The 15,429-nt window shown below is 40.1% G+C and overlaps 1 protein-coding gene across 1 annotated transcript in view; it reads left to right on the top strand.

The window, feature by feature from the left end:
• The window catches only part of LOC129404326 (cadherin-related family member 3-like), a 75,214-nt gene that overhangs the window by 40,560 nt on the left and 19,225 nt on the right, over positions 1-15,429 (top strand). The window contains exons 6-9 of the mRNA XM_055136678.1: positions 29-225; positions 5,997-6,174; positions 9,831-9,993; positions 13,043-13,145. Of these exons, the coding sequence (XP_054992653.1) occupies positions 29-225; positions 5,997-6,174; positions 9,831-9,993; positions 13,043-13,145 (641 nt within the window). The remainder of the gene's footprint in view (positions 1-28; positions 226-5,996; positions 6,175-9,830; positions 9,994-13,042; positions 13,146-15,429) is intronic.

Here is a 15,429-nt window from a genome sequence, read left to right as displayed (position 1 = left end):
CTCTAATTGTTTTTTCTTTTGAAACAAGTTTATTCAGCACTGAAAACTCTCTGTCAAATACTACTTCTGTAAATTCAACTCTACACAATAAAGTGGATATCACACTGAATGAAGAAATCCCAATTGGTACTACAGTTGGAATATGCCAGGCAACTGATGAAGATAACTTGGGAGACTTAACCTTTCAACTAGAGCCACAAAATATTCATTTTGCAGTTGACAAAGGTAATTGAGATTGCTCAGCATTTTGTATCTCTTAAATGTTATCATCTATTCATATTGAGTATCCTATCTAAGACTGAGTTTATTAAGGGTATCTATGGGATATTGTCTACATTTTCTATCAATGAGATTGTCTACATTTTTAAAGTCCTTATGAGATCACGTAGTGGGTGCTTAGTAGGTGCAATAATATGTGTTGAGTAGCTCTCTTAGAGATACAGTTCTTTGTTCTCTCATGAACTAACATATGACTCCTCATGATTCCTTTGTTCTCTGCTCAAATCTTCTAAATCATTTGCTCACATCTAAATTACTCATCTATCTGATTCTGGTTCAAACTTTTGTGAGGGAGAATCTAATTGAGATTTTTATCCAAAGAGCAATGTCTGAGATGGAAATTGGGAATAGGAGTAGGTCAAATTATGCCATGAGACTTCTGGGATTCATTTGAGGAGAAAATTGGTCCTTTTGAACACGTTCACAGGTCTAGTCACTGTCGCAGATACAGTGTTCCCTCAACACTCAACATCAGCTTGTGCCTACATATCTTTGCTTGAAGTACTGTTTGGAGTCTGACATCTTTCCCAATCGCCTCCCCCCCACCAATTGTAGTTTTAAAGTGTTGAAAAAATACTACCTCTACCCATAAGTTCATAACCAAGGACAGAAGATAAGTGGCATATATAAATAATATAATTCAGATGTTTGTCTCTAGTATGGACCAATTTTGAGTGCATGTTTTCTGCTGGATTCCAGAGTTCCCCCAGTGTTAAAATCTTGTGGACAGAATGATCAAGTACTTTATATGTACTTTTATTGGCAACCTTCCCTTCTCTTCACTTCCCCCAGGCCACATGTCCTGGACCACCTCCCCAAATAAATTACTTCCTTCAAATTCTCTTCTCTGATATCACTATATCCCTGTATCACTGTCATCCATTTCTCATAGATTTGCTTGAGTAACGTCTCAGTAACCCAGTAACGTCTCCATTGTGAGACTTGTTGTTACTGTTTTTGGCATATTGAATATGCCACGGGTAGCTTGCCAGGCTCTGCCATAGGATGGGATACTCTCGGTAGCTTGCTGGACTCTCCACAAGGGATGAAGGAATCGAACTCGGGTCGTCCGTGTGCAAGGCAAACACCCTACCCGCTGTGCTATCACCCCAATCCAAAAAAACTTCAAAGCAGTGTGATTTGCAATGCAATTGATGAGACAGTTTTGTGCATAAAAGTTTTCAATGCTGCACCCTTCCCCAGAGTGTCTGCTTCCCTCCAATTTTATGGCAGGTTCCCCTCCTGGTCCCTTTGCCACATCTCTACCCTTGGTAAACTTAGGTCTGTAAACTATTTCTTAGGTTCTACTGTATGTCACCATTAGTTATTCTTATACTATTCTGGTATTACTTCTGAGGGACCCTTATTCTAGACAAACACTGTCTTCTCTTATTCAAACCATGACACAGATGTTCTAACTGAGTTTCTACCTTCTCATCTAATTATCTCAATAGAGCAGACAGAGTAAATGGAGAAGTCATATTGCATTGTATTTCTGGGTAAAATCCTTCGGTGGATTTTTCTTTGTACTTAGAATGATAGGAGGCATGTCACTTCATTCCAGAGGTCCTGTTTTCTCTGACCCTTGTCTTTGTCTCCAGTCTTATCCTGTCTGCCTTGTCCATTACACTGAAGCCCTGTAAATCCACTGCTTTCACATCTCTCCTTTTACATTTTTAGAATCTGACCATTAGGCAGTTTTTTTAAATCATGTCACAGATTTTGCTTTCTTAAAACAATAGCAAGTTGTCTTTTTTTAAGCTCATTTTTTTGAACCACTTGTCTTATGGTTTGCTTCTCAGTCCCAATTATAAATAACCTAAAAGCAAGGGATACATTGTGGAATATATAGGATTCATCACAGTTACTGGCACATACTTGAAACTCCATATGTTTTTGTAGAGTGATTATCTGAATGGATTGGGGGGTTAAAATTCAATGAGTTATGATCTCATTAAGGTATTTTCATTTATGATTTTCTCTCTGTTGAGGATCATCTCCTACACCCCATCATTTTCTATCCTATACCTCCTTCAAAACCTAAATTAAAGGTCTCTTCTTATAGAAAATCTTCCCTGTTGCTCTACACCAAAACAAGTTTAATTTTGCTACCAACTAGCACAGACACAGCGGCATCTTGAACTCTCACGAAATTTCAATGAGTTTGGTCACTGTGTGGATATGGTCTATCGTGCTGAATCCCCTTCGGAACCCAGCTTGCTCGCATGGTTGTCCTTCCTCTAGTGTTCTGCCTATTCTATTCAGGATGACACAAGTGAACAACTTATAGACGACAGACAGCAGGCAGATTGGGCGATAGTTGGCGATGTCGTGGATGTCTCCCTTCTTGTACAACAGAACGGTCCTATGGGTTTGAGACAAAACTGAGACAAAACCTTGCATTCAGACAGGTAGTGTGTAAAGAGCCGAGCCAGTGTATTGAAGAGTACTGGCGGCAGATTCTTCAGGTGTTTGGGTCTGACCTTGTCCGAACCAGGTGATGTACACATCTTTACCAACAAAATGGCGTGTCAGATTTCTGAAGGGAGGACGTTGGGAATGACATATCCATCCTGCGGAATTTGGTACGTGGGCAGGTGGACATGGCTGTCAAAGAGATTCGAGTAGAAGTTGTGAATAATCCTCTCCATTGCCTTTCTGGAAGATGTGATAGATCCATCAGGACATCGGAGGGCAGTCATCTTGGTCTTGTAGTTGGCGAAGGATAGGCGAGCATTGCGAATACTTTTCCTGGCTTCTGCTGTATCGGCCAACACTGCTGCTCTTCTCTCTATGAGGTCTTTCTTTACTGCATCTCTGCACAACTTTTCGAGTTCGGACGCTAACTTGTGGTTGCCTGAGGCTTGCGCCAAACCATGTTGATGAATGAGCTCGAGAGTTTCCAAAGACAGGCATCTGTGGCTTTCTCACTCTTAGCATTCTTCACACAGTCATGGAGGTGCTGAACCAGTCAATCGTATTCCTCCTTGATGTTGTCAAGGAGAGCATCTTCCCACATTGCTGCAATAGTGCCAAAGAGCTCCCAGTTGGTGGTCATTCTGGGAGTTGCCTTCTTAGACTTAAATATTGCAGACCTTTCTCCCCACTCTGTGAAGTAGAATTTTGCACAAAGGAGACGGTGGTCCAATCCCATTTGAAATTTTGAGACAACAGTGACATCGGTCAGGCAAAACCTTCGATTGAATATGATGTGGTCAATTTCATTGTGGAACTGTCCACCGGGAGGCTCCCATATCCAATGTTTAGATTTGGCCTTCTGGAACTGTGAGTTACCATGGTTGGTCTTGGTCCACATGATGAATTCAGACAGTCTCTCACCCTGGTAATTTCATTCTAGGCCATGGGTCCCAACGTGGAGTTCTTCGGGCGACCTTCTTGGCATTAAAATCACCAACAATGATCTTGTAGAAGGTGTGGTATTCTTTATAGAACTTTTCCAGTTCCATGTAGAACCTTTCATTTTCTTCATCGTAGTTGGAAGTTGGTGTGTAGACAACGAAGATAGAAACCGCCAGCAGTAAGTCACATCTATTCAAGCGTAATCATCTGATTTGGGTTGTTAGGCATTCAAATGAATCAATGCTCATGGCAAGTTCGTGTTGACAAGGATACCAATGCCACCAACCTCTCTGTTGTCGCATGTTCCAAGGAAAAACTCTTCTCCAGTGTTGAAAATGACATGATGTGATTGATGTATTCTCGTTTCGGTCAGAGCAATGATGTCATACTTGATCTTCTGTGCTTGCACCATCAGGTCCTCAATGAATGCTTCTGATGCTAGTGTACGTGCATTTAAATTACAGACAATCATTTTAGTCTTTCTTCATTTTGGCAGTCTAGTTCGTCCCTGAGATTTTTTTCAGCCTCTCCTTGCTCATCCTTTTTAACACTGCCATATTGGGGGTTCTTTTGGTGTCAGGTGAATGAGGCCGATTGTTATTACTGTTGTTGGCATATTGAATAAGCCTCGGGTAGCTTGCTAGGCTCTACCATGTGGGCGGTATACTCTCTCTCGGTAGCTTGCTGGGCTCTCCGAGAGGGATGGAGGCTGTTAGGGAGGCCTCCAATCGCCATCCAGAGAGTGGCCTGGAGCGTGGCGATGGTTGGGTAGTGGATGTAGTGGGGATTGGCCAGTGAGCTATTTATCTGGCTTGGGTAGGGTGGGGCGTCTGGGTTTGACTCCCTCCCTCAGATGCTGGAGATTTAGGAGACAGCAGAGGATCTTGTTTCCGGGTCTCCTTGAACCTAGAGTTCAAGGTCACAAAGTTCTGCTTACCTGGTTTTGTGGGGCTTCACTCGTGCGTGAGGTTCGGCCCAAGTGTCAGGAGAGTGGCCTGGAGCGTGGCTGTGGCTGGGTAGTGGATGCCGCTCTGTCTAACATTCATCGACTTAAAGAAGGCCTTCGATTCTGTTGAGACTGAAGCGGTCATCAAAACCCTAGCTAAACAGGGTGTTCAAGCTCAGTATATTAAAATCCTCCATGAGCTGTATTGTGAATTCACCACCAGGATCTCACCATTCTACAAGGAAGTGATCATTGATGTAAAGGGAGGGGTGCGGCAGGGTGATACCATTTCACCGAAACTCTTCAGTGCCACCCTTGAGAACATCATGCGAAGACTGGAATGGGAAGGAATGGGAGTGAAGATAGATGGTCGGCAATTACACCACCTCCGCTTTGCTGATGACATCATTCTCATAATGCCAAACATTAACCAAGCGGCACAAATGCTGGCCGACTACGACCACGAGTGTGAAAAGGTCAGATTGCAGCTGAATCTCAACAAGACGATGTTCATGAAAAACAAACTAGTCCCTGAAGCTCCATTTGCTCTCAATAGAATGAACATCTCCGAATGCAGCAGCTATGTGTACCTGGGTCGAGAAATCAACATGAGGAACCACTTTGCGCCAGAACTGCACAGGAGGAAGAGAGCAGCATGGAATGAATTCAAGAGCGTCGAAGAAGTGGTAAAGAGGACAAAGAACCTCCAACTCCGGGCACATCTTTTCAATTCCACCGTTCTTCCTGCACTAACATATGCCTCAGAGACCTGGACCCTATGCAAATAGGATGAGAACACTACTTGGGTATCCCAAAGAAGAATCAAAAGAGCTATGCTAGGAGTATCACGTCTCACTCAAGTGAGAGAAGTTCTGACCTCTGTCGAAGGTCAAGAATCAGGGACGCTGTCTTGTTTGCCAAGGCATCAAAAATCAGATGAGCCGGTCACGTAATGTGATTTAGAGATGACCGCTGGACTAGAGTGGTTACCGACTGGATTCCACGGGATGTCAGAAGACTGCATGGCCACCCACCAACTAGATGGTCATATTTCTTCGTCAAATCCCTGAATGAACGATTTGAGGTTCTTCCTGTTCCTGGAGCAAGCAGATATCATTGGGCTGCACTCCCACGCAACAGGGACAAATGAAGACGTTACTGGCACCTGCTCGAGCAAATCAAAGATCAACGGGATGACAAGTGATACAAGTGAAGCGATACCAACTAGCACAATAGGAAAACTGAGGGCATTTTGTTGAATAAAGCTTATATACCATGCTGAAATTTTGCATCAGTTTCTTAATTCTAACCAAAGGGGGAAGGACAATTCACACTTTATCTTTTCTATTGTGTTGTAATATGAAAATGATGGCAGAGTCAGTTTATAACAGGATGTGCTGTTTTGTTCCAGAGCATGGGATCGTGGTTACTGCTGGTCGCCTTGATGTGGAGAGAGCTGGCTTTGCACATGTTCAGTCCTTCACCATTAAGGCTTGTGACCAGGACCAGCGGTGTGTGAAAATTTCAGTGACTGCCTATATTCAAGGCATTAATGACAACAAACCTTTCTGTGATCAATATCTGATTAGGTGAGCAAGGCTGTATTGATTTATTTATTGACTCAATAAGAGTGTTTGTTTTTGATCATCACATTGCTCTTATTTATTGTCCTTCAAATGTTCTGTTCAAATGACCGGATTTTTGGATCTGACAGTAAGTACTGGAAAAAAAAAAGAATTAGGTGTATCTTAGAATATTTTTTGTTGTTATAAGGAACAGAAAAATAAAATCAAATAGTCTTTATCAAGAAATAAATGCACTGTAGCACTGTTGTACCGTTGTTCATCGATTTGCTCGAGCAGGCACCAGTAATGTCCCTATTGTGAGACTTGTTGTTACTGGTTTTGGCATGTTGAATATGCCACGGGTAGCTTGCCAGGCTCTGCTGCTTGGGCTCAATGTTCTCGGTAGCTTGCCAGGCTCTCCAAGAGGGGCAGAGGAATCGAACTTGGGTCTGCCGCGTGCAAGGCAAACACCCTACCCTCTGTGCTATCGCTCCTGCCCTTAAATAATTACACTAGATAATATTTGATATGTAAGAAGAAAAAAATTTTCTGAAAGATATTAAAAGATTATTCTAACATATACACATATAGTGCAGTGGGTAGGGTGTTTGCCTCGCTAGCGGCCTACTGGAGTTCACTTCCTCCGCCCCTCTCAGAGAGCCTGGCAAGCTACCAAGAGTATCTCGCCTGCACCGCAAGGCAGAGCCTGGCAAGCTACCCATGGGGAATTTGATATGCCAAAAATAGTAACAATAAGTCTCACAATGGAGACATTGGGCTGGAGCGATAGCACAGCGGTTGGGCGTTTGCCTTTCATGCAGCAGACCCAAGTTTGATTCCTCCGCCCCTCTCGGAGAGCCCAGCAAGCTACTGAGAGTATCGAGCCCAGCGCAGCAGAGCCTGGCAAGCTACCCGTGTGTATTGGATATGCCAAAAATAGTAACAATTAGTCTCTCAATGAGAGACGTTACTAGTGTCCACTCGAACAAATCGATGAGCAACGGGATGACAGTGATACACTGATACACATATTTTAAAATTCAGAGAACAAAACTAAAACAAAAATGTACGCATGCAACATAACTGAGATAAGGTTTGACTACACTCCTTTTTGCATCTATCAGTGTGTGTACATGACAAAAAAAGGATACTGTATGAGATATTCAAATAGTATTGTCCAGCTGGTAATGTTGGATGTAAATCACTGTTTTGCTCTACAAGACGATACAACTTACAAAATGTAGATAATGTTGCAGTGCGCACCCAAACAATAAAATCCTCATTAGTGAATCCATTGTTATCTTCAGCCTTATCCAGTATATACACTGGTTTAGCCCAATTTACTGGCTTTTTTATGCCTTTGGATTGATTTGTATACTGGGAAAAAAAGTTTATATTTTGGAGACTGACTTGGAATCCTGTCCTATTACTTAGTAGCTGTGTGGTCTTAGACTATATGCTTAATTCCTTAGCTTTTCAGTGTATTTCTTTATAAAATGGTATACAACAGCATTTGTTCTTCTTAATGGTTATAAAAAATAAATGGGATTATTTGTGAAATATTTGAGCACACTGCTAAGTATATGAAAATGTTATTTATTATAGTTTCACAATCTCTTTTCTAAAATTCTTGACACTGGATGGTTTATAAAAATATTTTTGTAAATTTAGAAAGGTAATATTGTACACATGTTATATATTATGCAGGTATCCCGTATTCAAATACATAAATATCTCTGAAATTTATACATATACATGTACATACAAACAGAAAGTGGGTAAAGAAAGATATGACAATTATTCAGTTTCTGTCAGATGTGACAACAATCTCTATAACTGTTCTTGGGTTGAGGTACTTTATTTTTTTAATTTTTTTTGCTTTTTGGGTCACACCCGGCGATGCACAGGGGTTACTCCTGGCTCTGCACTCAGGAATTACCCCTGGCGGCGCTCAGGGGACCATATGGGATGCTGGGAATTGAACCCGGGTCGGCCGAGTGCAAGGCAAACGCCCTACCCCGCTGTGCTATCACTCCAGCCCCGGGTTGAGGTACTTTAAAGTAAACAATAAAACAATAAAACTGTTTAGCATTTGGGGAAAAATAATAATAAAAAAGAAAGATATGACAATTATGGTGATATAAATTTAATATCAGGTCAGATTTTGATACAAATAAGTTATAAAAAATCTAGAAAATTTGGATAGGGAATTATGAGTTATTTTTTAGTCAATGTGGCTAATTTTATTGTTTGAAACTCATTCCTTAAAACATGTATCTTTTATTATTCAAAGTCTCTCCTCCTCCCTGCAATTTCTAAACTTCACTTTCTAAAATTTATTCCTAATTATCCAATGAAGTTAAATTTAGTCTGTTTATTATTACCCATGTTGTCTGTTTTGATCCCTAATTACTCTACTTCTCTTCTTCCTCCTCTTCCTCTTTTTCCATCTTCCTATCTCAGCAAGACACAGCTAATTAACCTAACACCTACTGCATTGGGTGCACCTAAAATAGTTTGTTAATCTCTGGGGATGACAAGAGAACTGCTCCTTTGTTTTAAGAAGGTTATATCTTGTTATGGTGGCAAAGTTACTGTATATAAAACAATTTAAAATATGCAAAGTAATTACAAGCCAAGTTAAATGTCGTGTGCTCTGATTGTTAAATTGGAGAATATATAGAGTGAAATAATCAACAGACTTTCCTAAACAATGAAATACATATGATAATCTTTGAAGGATGAATAGGATGGAGAGAATGAAGGCTTATGAGTGAATGTTTGGGGCAGAAAGATCTAAGTGAAGAAATAGAGGGGAAGAAAATCTTCTGTGATAATAAAATGGTTGAGGATTATTATTTTCAGCCACACCACACTGATTATGGCAACTGGAACAATTCCAAAGAATGATCTGATTTCCAGGCTGGAGCAATAGCATAGCGGCTAGGGCATTTGCCTTGTATGTGGCTGATCCAGGTTCTATTCCTTCGTCCCTCTCAGAGAGCCCGGCAAGGTACCAAGAGTATCTTGCTGGCATGGCGGAGCCTGGCAAGCTACCCGTACCATATTCAATATGCCAAAAACAGTAACAACAAGTCTCACAATGGAGATGTCACTGGTGCCTGCTCCAGCAAATCCATGAGCAACAGGATGACAGTGATACAGATACAGTGACCTGATTTCCACTCAATCTCTTTCCACTGAAATGAAGTTTTGATGTTTTTCCAAACAATAAACCAGTTAGATGCAAAAGATAAATACTGAAGACCAGAATGAAAATACAACGTGTAGTGTGCTTGCCATATAGGATGTTGACCCAAGTTTGATCCCCAGTGCGCCATATCATTGATTCCCTGATCACTGCCAGGAGTGATCCTTGAGCACAAAGTCAGGAGTAAGTCTTGAGCACCACTGGGTATGGCCCAAAAGCCAAAAGCAAAAAAGGAAAAGATAGTTTTGGAAAAGCAAACTAATAAACTAACAAAATCTTAAGAAATTCATAGAATCTTTTGAAATACGGTACCCCAACAGATATTTCAAAACAGGATAGTGTGTCTCAAGATAAATCCAACCATCACAAATAAGCACTTTCCAATGTAGTGAATCCTCATGGGATAAGCATTATGTTTATAAAGGCCATCAAAATAATATTTAAAATTTTTTTTTTAAAAATAAAACAGGTACACAGGTGTAGAGGTGATCAAAAAAGATACAATAGTTGCAAAACTCTTGTGCCATGACCTAGATGAGCCACCAGATACCATCCACTATGCTCCGGGCTTGGGGCCAATTGGTGCTGGACAACTCTTTAAGCAAGTGCCAAATGCTGAAAATTTTATCCAGGTGAGCACCAGTTGCTATATCTCCAGGGATTTTTCTCAAGAGGATGCAGTCATTTCATAAACACAGTAGGGATGATGTTGGAGGATTCAATTAAAGCTCCGACACAGCATGGTCTGGCCCTGTCTCTTGTCTTGCTGGAAGGCATTTGGGCAAGTTCTTCATTATCTTGCTGCCAGCCATCATTTTCTCATTCACGTGATAAGCATAAAATAACTAACTTCTTATTGAACTAGGGAAATGAATCAGAGGCTATAAGAACACTTATTACTCAGGTTATGTCTGTGCAAACAAGTGTATTAATAGTTCATTCTCTTGGTATTCCCAATGTCAGGATCAGCGACTCTTCTTTGCAGCCTCTTGAGGTTATGAACTTTAGTGTGACAGAGTAAAGACACAGTAAGCTACACCACCCCCACCTTTTTCAAGAAAATATTCAAGATGCACAGTTATAAAGTTGTTTATGATGGGGTTTCAGTCATACAATGTTCCATTACTCATCCATTCACCGGTGCACATTTCCCACCACCAATGTCCCCCGTTTCTCTCCTCCTCCCACTTCCAGTCTATTTCTTTGACAAACACTTCTCTCTCTTTGTTCCTCTCTCTCTCTCTCTCTCTCTCTCTGTTCCTCTCTCTTTCTCTCTTTTTTTGGGCATTATGGTTTGCAATACAGGGACTAAGAAATTATCATGTTTGTCCCTTTACCTACTTTCAGCACTCAGTTTTTGTCCAGAGTGTTCCTTTCCAACTACCATTGGCATAGTGGTGCCTTCTCATCCTCGCTGCCCTCACCTTCTACCACTTGTGGCAATCTTCCAATCTTGGTCCTTGTTTTCACTCTCCTTGAGTACCAGTCTTTTATTTTTTGGGGGGAGCTTTTTGGGTCACACCTGGCAATGTGCCGGGGTTACTCCTGGCTTTGCACTCAGGAATTACTCCTGGCGGTGCTCAGGGGAACATACAAGATGCTGGGAACTGAACCTGGGTTGGCTGCGTGCAAGGCAAATGCCCTACCCGATGTGCTATCGCTCCAGCCCCTGGGGTACTAGTCTTATGTTACCTCTTTTTTTTTAATATCCCACATATGAGTACTATCATTGTGTCCATCCTTTCCCTCTGACTCATTTTACTCGGCATTATACTCCCCATGTCCATTTGTTTACACACAAAAATTCCTCTCTTAATTTCTACTGTTTTTTTTTTTTCAAAGTTGTTGTTCTCTAACTCGTATATCACCAATCCCATGTCCCCCAGCTAGAAGATTTTTTGAAAAGTCCTGACGGTCCTTTCTTTAGTTGAATCTTTTTCTGTGTTTATCACCCTAAATTCTCGTAAACACTGCAAGTTACAAGCTACATGTTTGCATATGTTGTGGATTTTGGAAGCTTAGACATAAAGCCAAGAGATTTCCTGGCCTGATGTTCTTTTTGAAATGCACTGAAAACCATCATTTTTAAAAAGTGGAGTTGGGAAAAGGATGGAAGATTTGTAAATGTGATGTTAAATAACATTTATGACTTCACATATGCTTGCTGTATGTCTGAACAGGTCTTTTCCCCCCATCAACCTCCTGATTAATTTCTACATTTTCATAATCATCCGTTAGGTCCCACATGCCACTCATTCCTACAAGATTTCATTTACTACCATCACTAGCTAGTCAAAATAATTAGTTGAACATTTTATAATATAATGAATATCTTTAGGGAGCCACACCAAGCAGTACTTTGGGGGCTACTCTTTGGTAAGTGCTCAGGGGGTGCTCCTGGCTGTGTGGGAGGTCATGTGGTACTAGATATTGAACTTGGGCCTCTGTCGTGCATAGCATGAAGTCTAGTTGATTAAGCTATCTCTACAGCCTCCTGAATAGCATTTTATTTATACTGCTATGTATATATCATGTGTAAATAATATATATTCATATATCTGATTTTTCCCCAGAAGACTTTAATTGTCTGTCATAAATACATTCTCTTACATTAGTGAGTGTTCTTTGGTGTTTTTCTCAACTGAGCATATGGTACTCTACATTTTGCACTTTACATGTGTACTCTCTGAGGTGGAAGTAAAAGATATTTGAAAAGTAAAGTATAGTTGTTTGCAAATACCTGGATACCTGGTGTTGTATTGACTAATCCTAATTAATGTCAACTTTAAGCCATGCCAACACTGTGTGTTTGAACTGTCTTCAGTCACTGCTGTCATTTCATATTAGTTATTGTTATATTTTTGATAGAACACAAAACCCTGTCCTGAGAATGAATTATTATTTGATGATATTTTAAAATGTGAATAACTTTTTAAAATAGGGATGGCTATATTTGTTATAGTTCTTAATTATTTACAAAGTACTTTCAAATATATTTTTTTAAATTTTTGCCCATGGTCTATAGTTGGCATGAAATGAAGACAGGATATGATTGTACCTTTTTTTGTACTGTTTTGTCTAAAAACAAGCAACATTAGGGATGAGCAAGAGTACATCATGTAACACATTTACCTTGCCTAGGATCAACCTCATTAGATTCCCCCGCATCCCTTTGGTCCCTTGAGCCTGCCAGGAGTGATCCCTTAGTGCAGAGCCAGGAGTAAACCCTAAGCACCGCTGTGGTGGCCCCCCAATACAGGAAATAAAAAAAATAAAATAAGCAACATCCGAGATATCCCTTTGGACCACCCAAACATTTATTCCTGTGTTAGATTTTTTTTGTTTTGTTTTTAGCAGCTGCATCTGGTGGTACTCAGGGCTTACTCCTGGCTCTTCACTCACAGATCACTTCTGGCTGGGCTCAGGGAACCATATGGGGATCAAAACCCAGGGGATCAAACCCAGGTAGAAAGCATAGAAGGAAATATTTCTACATGTTGTACTATCATTCCAGCCCCTGTGTGCCAGTCTTTATCAGTCTTAGTTATATTCTAGTGTCATTTTTATTAAATGGGAGTGGTATTTTCTGGAATTATTTTTCTAAAATTATCTATATTTTAAAAAATTCAGCCTCTTTTCCTGAAATAATGTTGTTCTTGAAATAATGTTTCCTGAAATAAGGTTGCTAAGGAATTGGATTATGAAAACCCAGAAATAATTGCAGCTGGACATATCTATGAAATGAAAATTTCAGTATTTGATGACTTACATTCCTCACACACAGGTAAGCTTGGTAAGCTTTTCAAGAAGCAGTAAATGCCTTTTCTTAAAATAGACTATTCATTTTAGACTTTTAAATGTAAAAATGCAAAATATTTGGCATGGCTTAGGTAATAATGTACCAAATGGTAAAAGAGGGAGGTCACAGATTACTTGGCATTTGTAATCAATAGTTATATTTGACAATCACAAAGCATTCTGGGATACAGATTTAAATTATGTGTTATGGAGTCAAAGCAGAGTGCACAGCTAGTAAGTGAGCTAAGCCAATCACCTGCCACTCGTCAACCTTTACTTATAGTTTTATAAGTAAAACTATAGTTTTAAAGATTGTTAGTGTCTCCATGATGAATAGAACAATCTCTATAAGCTTTCTTCTTAAGAAACAGTTTTTGAGCATTCTTTTAGCAAATGATTTGTAACAAGCAATATAAAATAAATTATTGAGGGCCTGGTATGGGGGGAGGCTTAAGGGGTGGTTGGAAAAATTGTAGATAATGGTGGTGGGAAGGTGCAATAGTATATTGGATCCCTGTAACAAATTATTATGAATGACTTTGTAAAAAAATGAACTGATTAAAAATAAAAGGGGCCTAAGGAACAAAAGATCATTTACATGTTTTAATACATATTACCACATTTGAAGAGTGAATTTGTTTCTCAGAAGTGTTTTTTTAAAAAGAGGTTTTAAAAGTTTTCTGGATGCAGTTATTATTATTATTATTAATATCAAGTATTTATTATATATGGAAGGTATATAAATAGTTGATCTAGTAGCTGATTGAAATAAAAATATCCAAGATGTGAGTGATTAGATGGGGAACACAGTCTTAGTAAGAGAATGTCAATAATTAGGAGAGAAATAGAAAGAGAGGAAGACTTAAAAAAAGCATTTTGAGTTTTATTTCTTTCAACTCATGTGGTTGCCTTAACCATTTAATTGAAAAAGTTTCCTTTATTTATTTATTTGCGGGCACACCAGTGGTGTTCAAGGATTACTCCTGGTTCTGTGCTCTGGAATCATTTCCAGTGGGGTTTGGGGAACAATATGTGGTGCTGGAAATAGAACCTGGGGGGGGCTGTGTGCAAGGCAAGTGCGGTACCCACTACTAGTTGAGAAGGAATCCAGGCTGCATCTGGAAGTAGTGGGAAAATGTAGCTGTCATGGATACAGAATGAGGAATGATGGTGTGCATCTGTACTGGGTATTGACAAACTAAGGGAGTCAAATGCTGAATTTTGAGCAGTGGGGACAATGTTCTTTAAATTTCTCTTGACACACTGCTATAAAGGTTTTACTGAAGCTAAGTTTACAGATATTACTTGTAGACTGAAATGGCTCAGTTACATGGAGAAGTGAAATGTAGAATATTCAGGCAGAAGAATATGTCCAGAAATGTTTTTGCAATTTCTCCGTCAACACTGGTGGAATTTCAGTGTTTCTTGTATCAACCTGACACATTGCCTAACTGCCATTTTAGAAAAAATAAGTGCTTTTACTTACAGTTGTTCATCCTGGTTTCCAAACTAGTCTAGATTAAATTTACCCCCTGAGGGGCTGGAGCGATAGCACAGCGGGTAGGGCGTTTGCCTTGCACGCGGCCAACCCGGGTTCGATTTCCAGCACCCCATATGGTCCCCTGAGCACCGCCAGGAGTTATTCCTGAGTGCAGAGCCAGGAGTAACCCCTGAGCATCGCTGGGTGTGACCAAAAAAGCAAAATAAATAAATAAATAAATAAATAAATAAATAAATAAATAAATAAATAAATTTACCCCTTGAGTCAGATCAGGGCTGGAGCGATAGCACAGCGGTAGGGCATTCGCCTTGCACGCGGCCAACCCATATTCCTCTGCCCCTCTTTGAGAGCCCCGCAAGCTACCGAGAGTGTCTCACCCGCATGGCAGAGCCTGGCAAGCTACCCGTGGTGTACTCGATATGACAGTGACAGTGAGTCAGATCTAAGCATTTCTTTAATATAAAGCAAAAATAAATCTTTCCATCATAAATCCACCTCCTCTCTAATATCCATTCCCTAGCATATTTATCAACAACTGCCTATAAATGGTGCTTATAACATCCCACACGTAGTTTTCTCTGTTTTTATACCAGGTAATTAACACCGCTTTTAGTCTTATGAATGCAATAAAATTCATAGCATGGCAAAGCTATAAATGGCACTTGGTCTTGTAGAACATAGTATCACTGTCATCCCGTTGCTCATCGATTTGCTTGAGAGGGCACCAGTAACATCTCCATTGTGAAACTTGTGGTTACTGTTTTTGGCA

This window comes from Sorex araneus, chromosome 4, assembly GCF_027595985.1.
Source record: "Sorex araneus isolate mSorAra2 chromosome 4, mSorAra2.pri, whole genome shotgun sequence".
In the NCBI taxonomy this organism is placed as follows: domain Eukaryota; kingdom Metazoa; phylum Chordata; class Mammalia; order Eulipotyphla; family Soricidae; genus Sorex; species Sorex araneus.
Note: the sequence above shows the minus strand (reverse complement) of the source record. Positions and strands in the feature narration are given on the sequence as shown.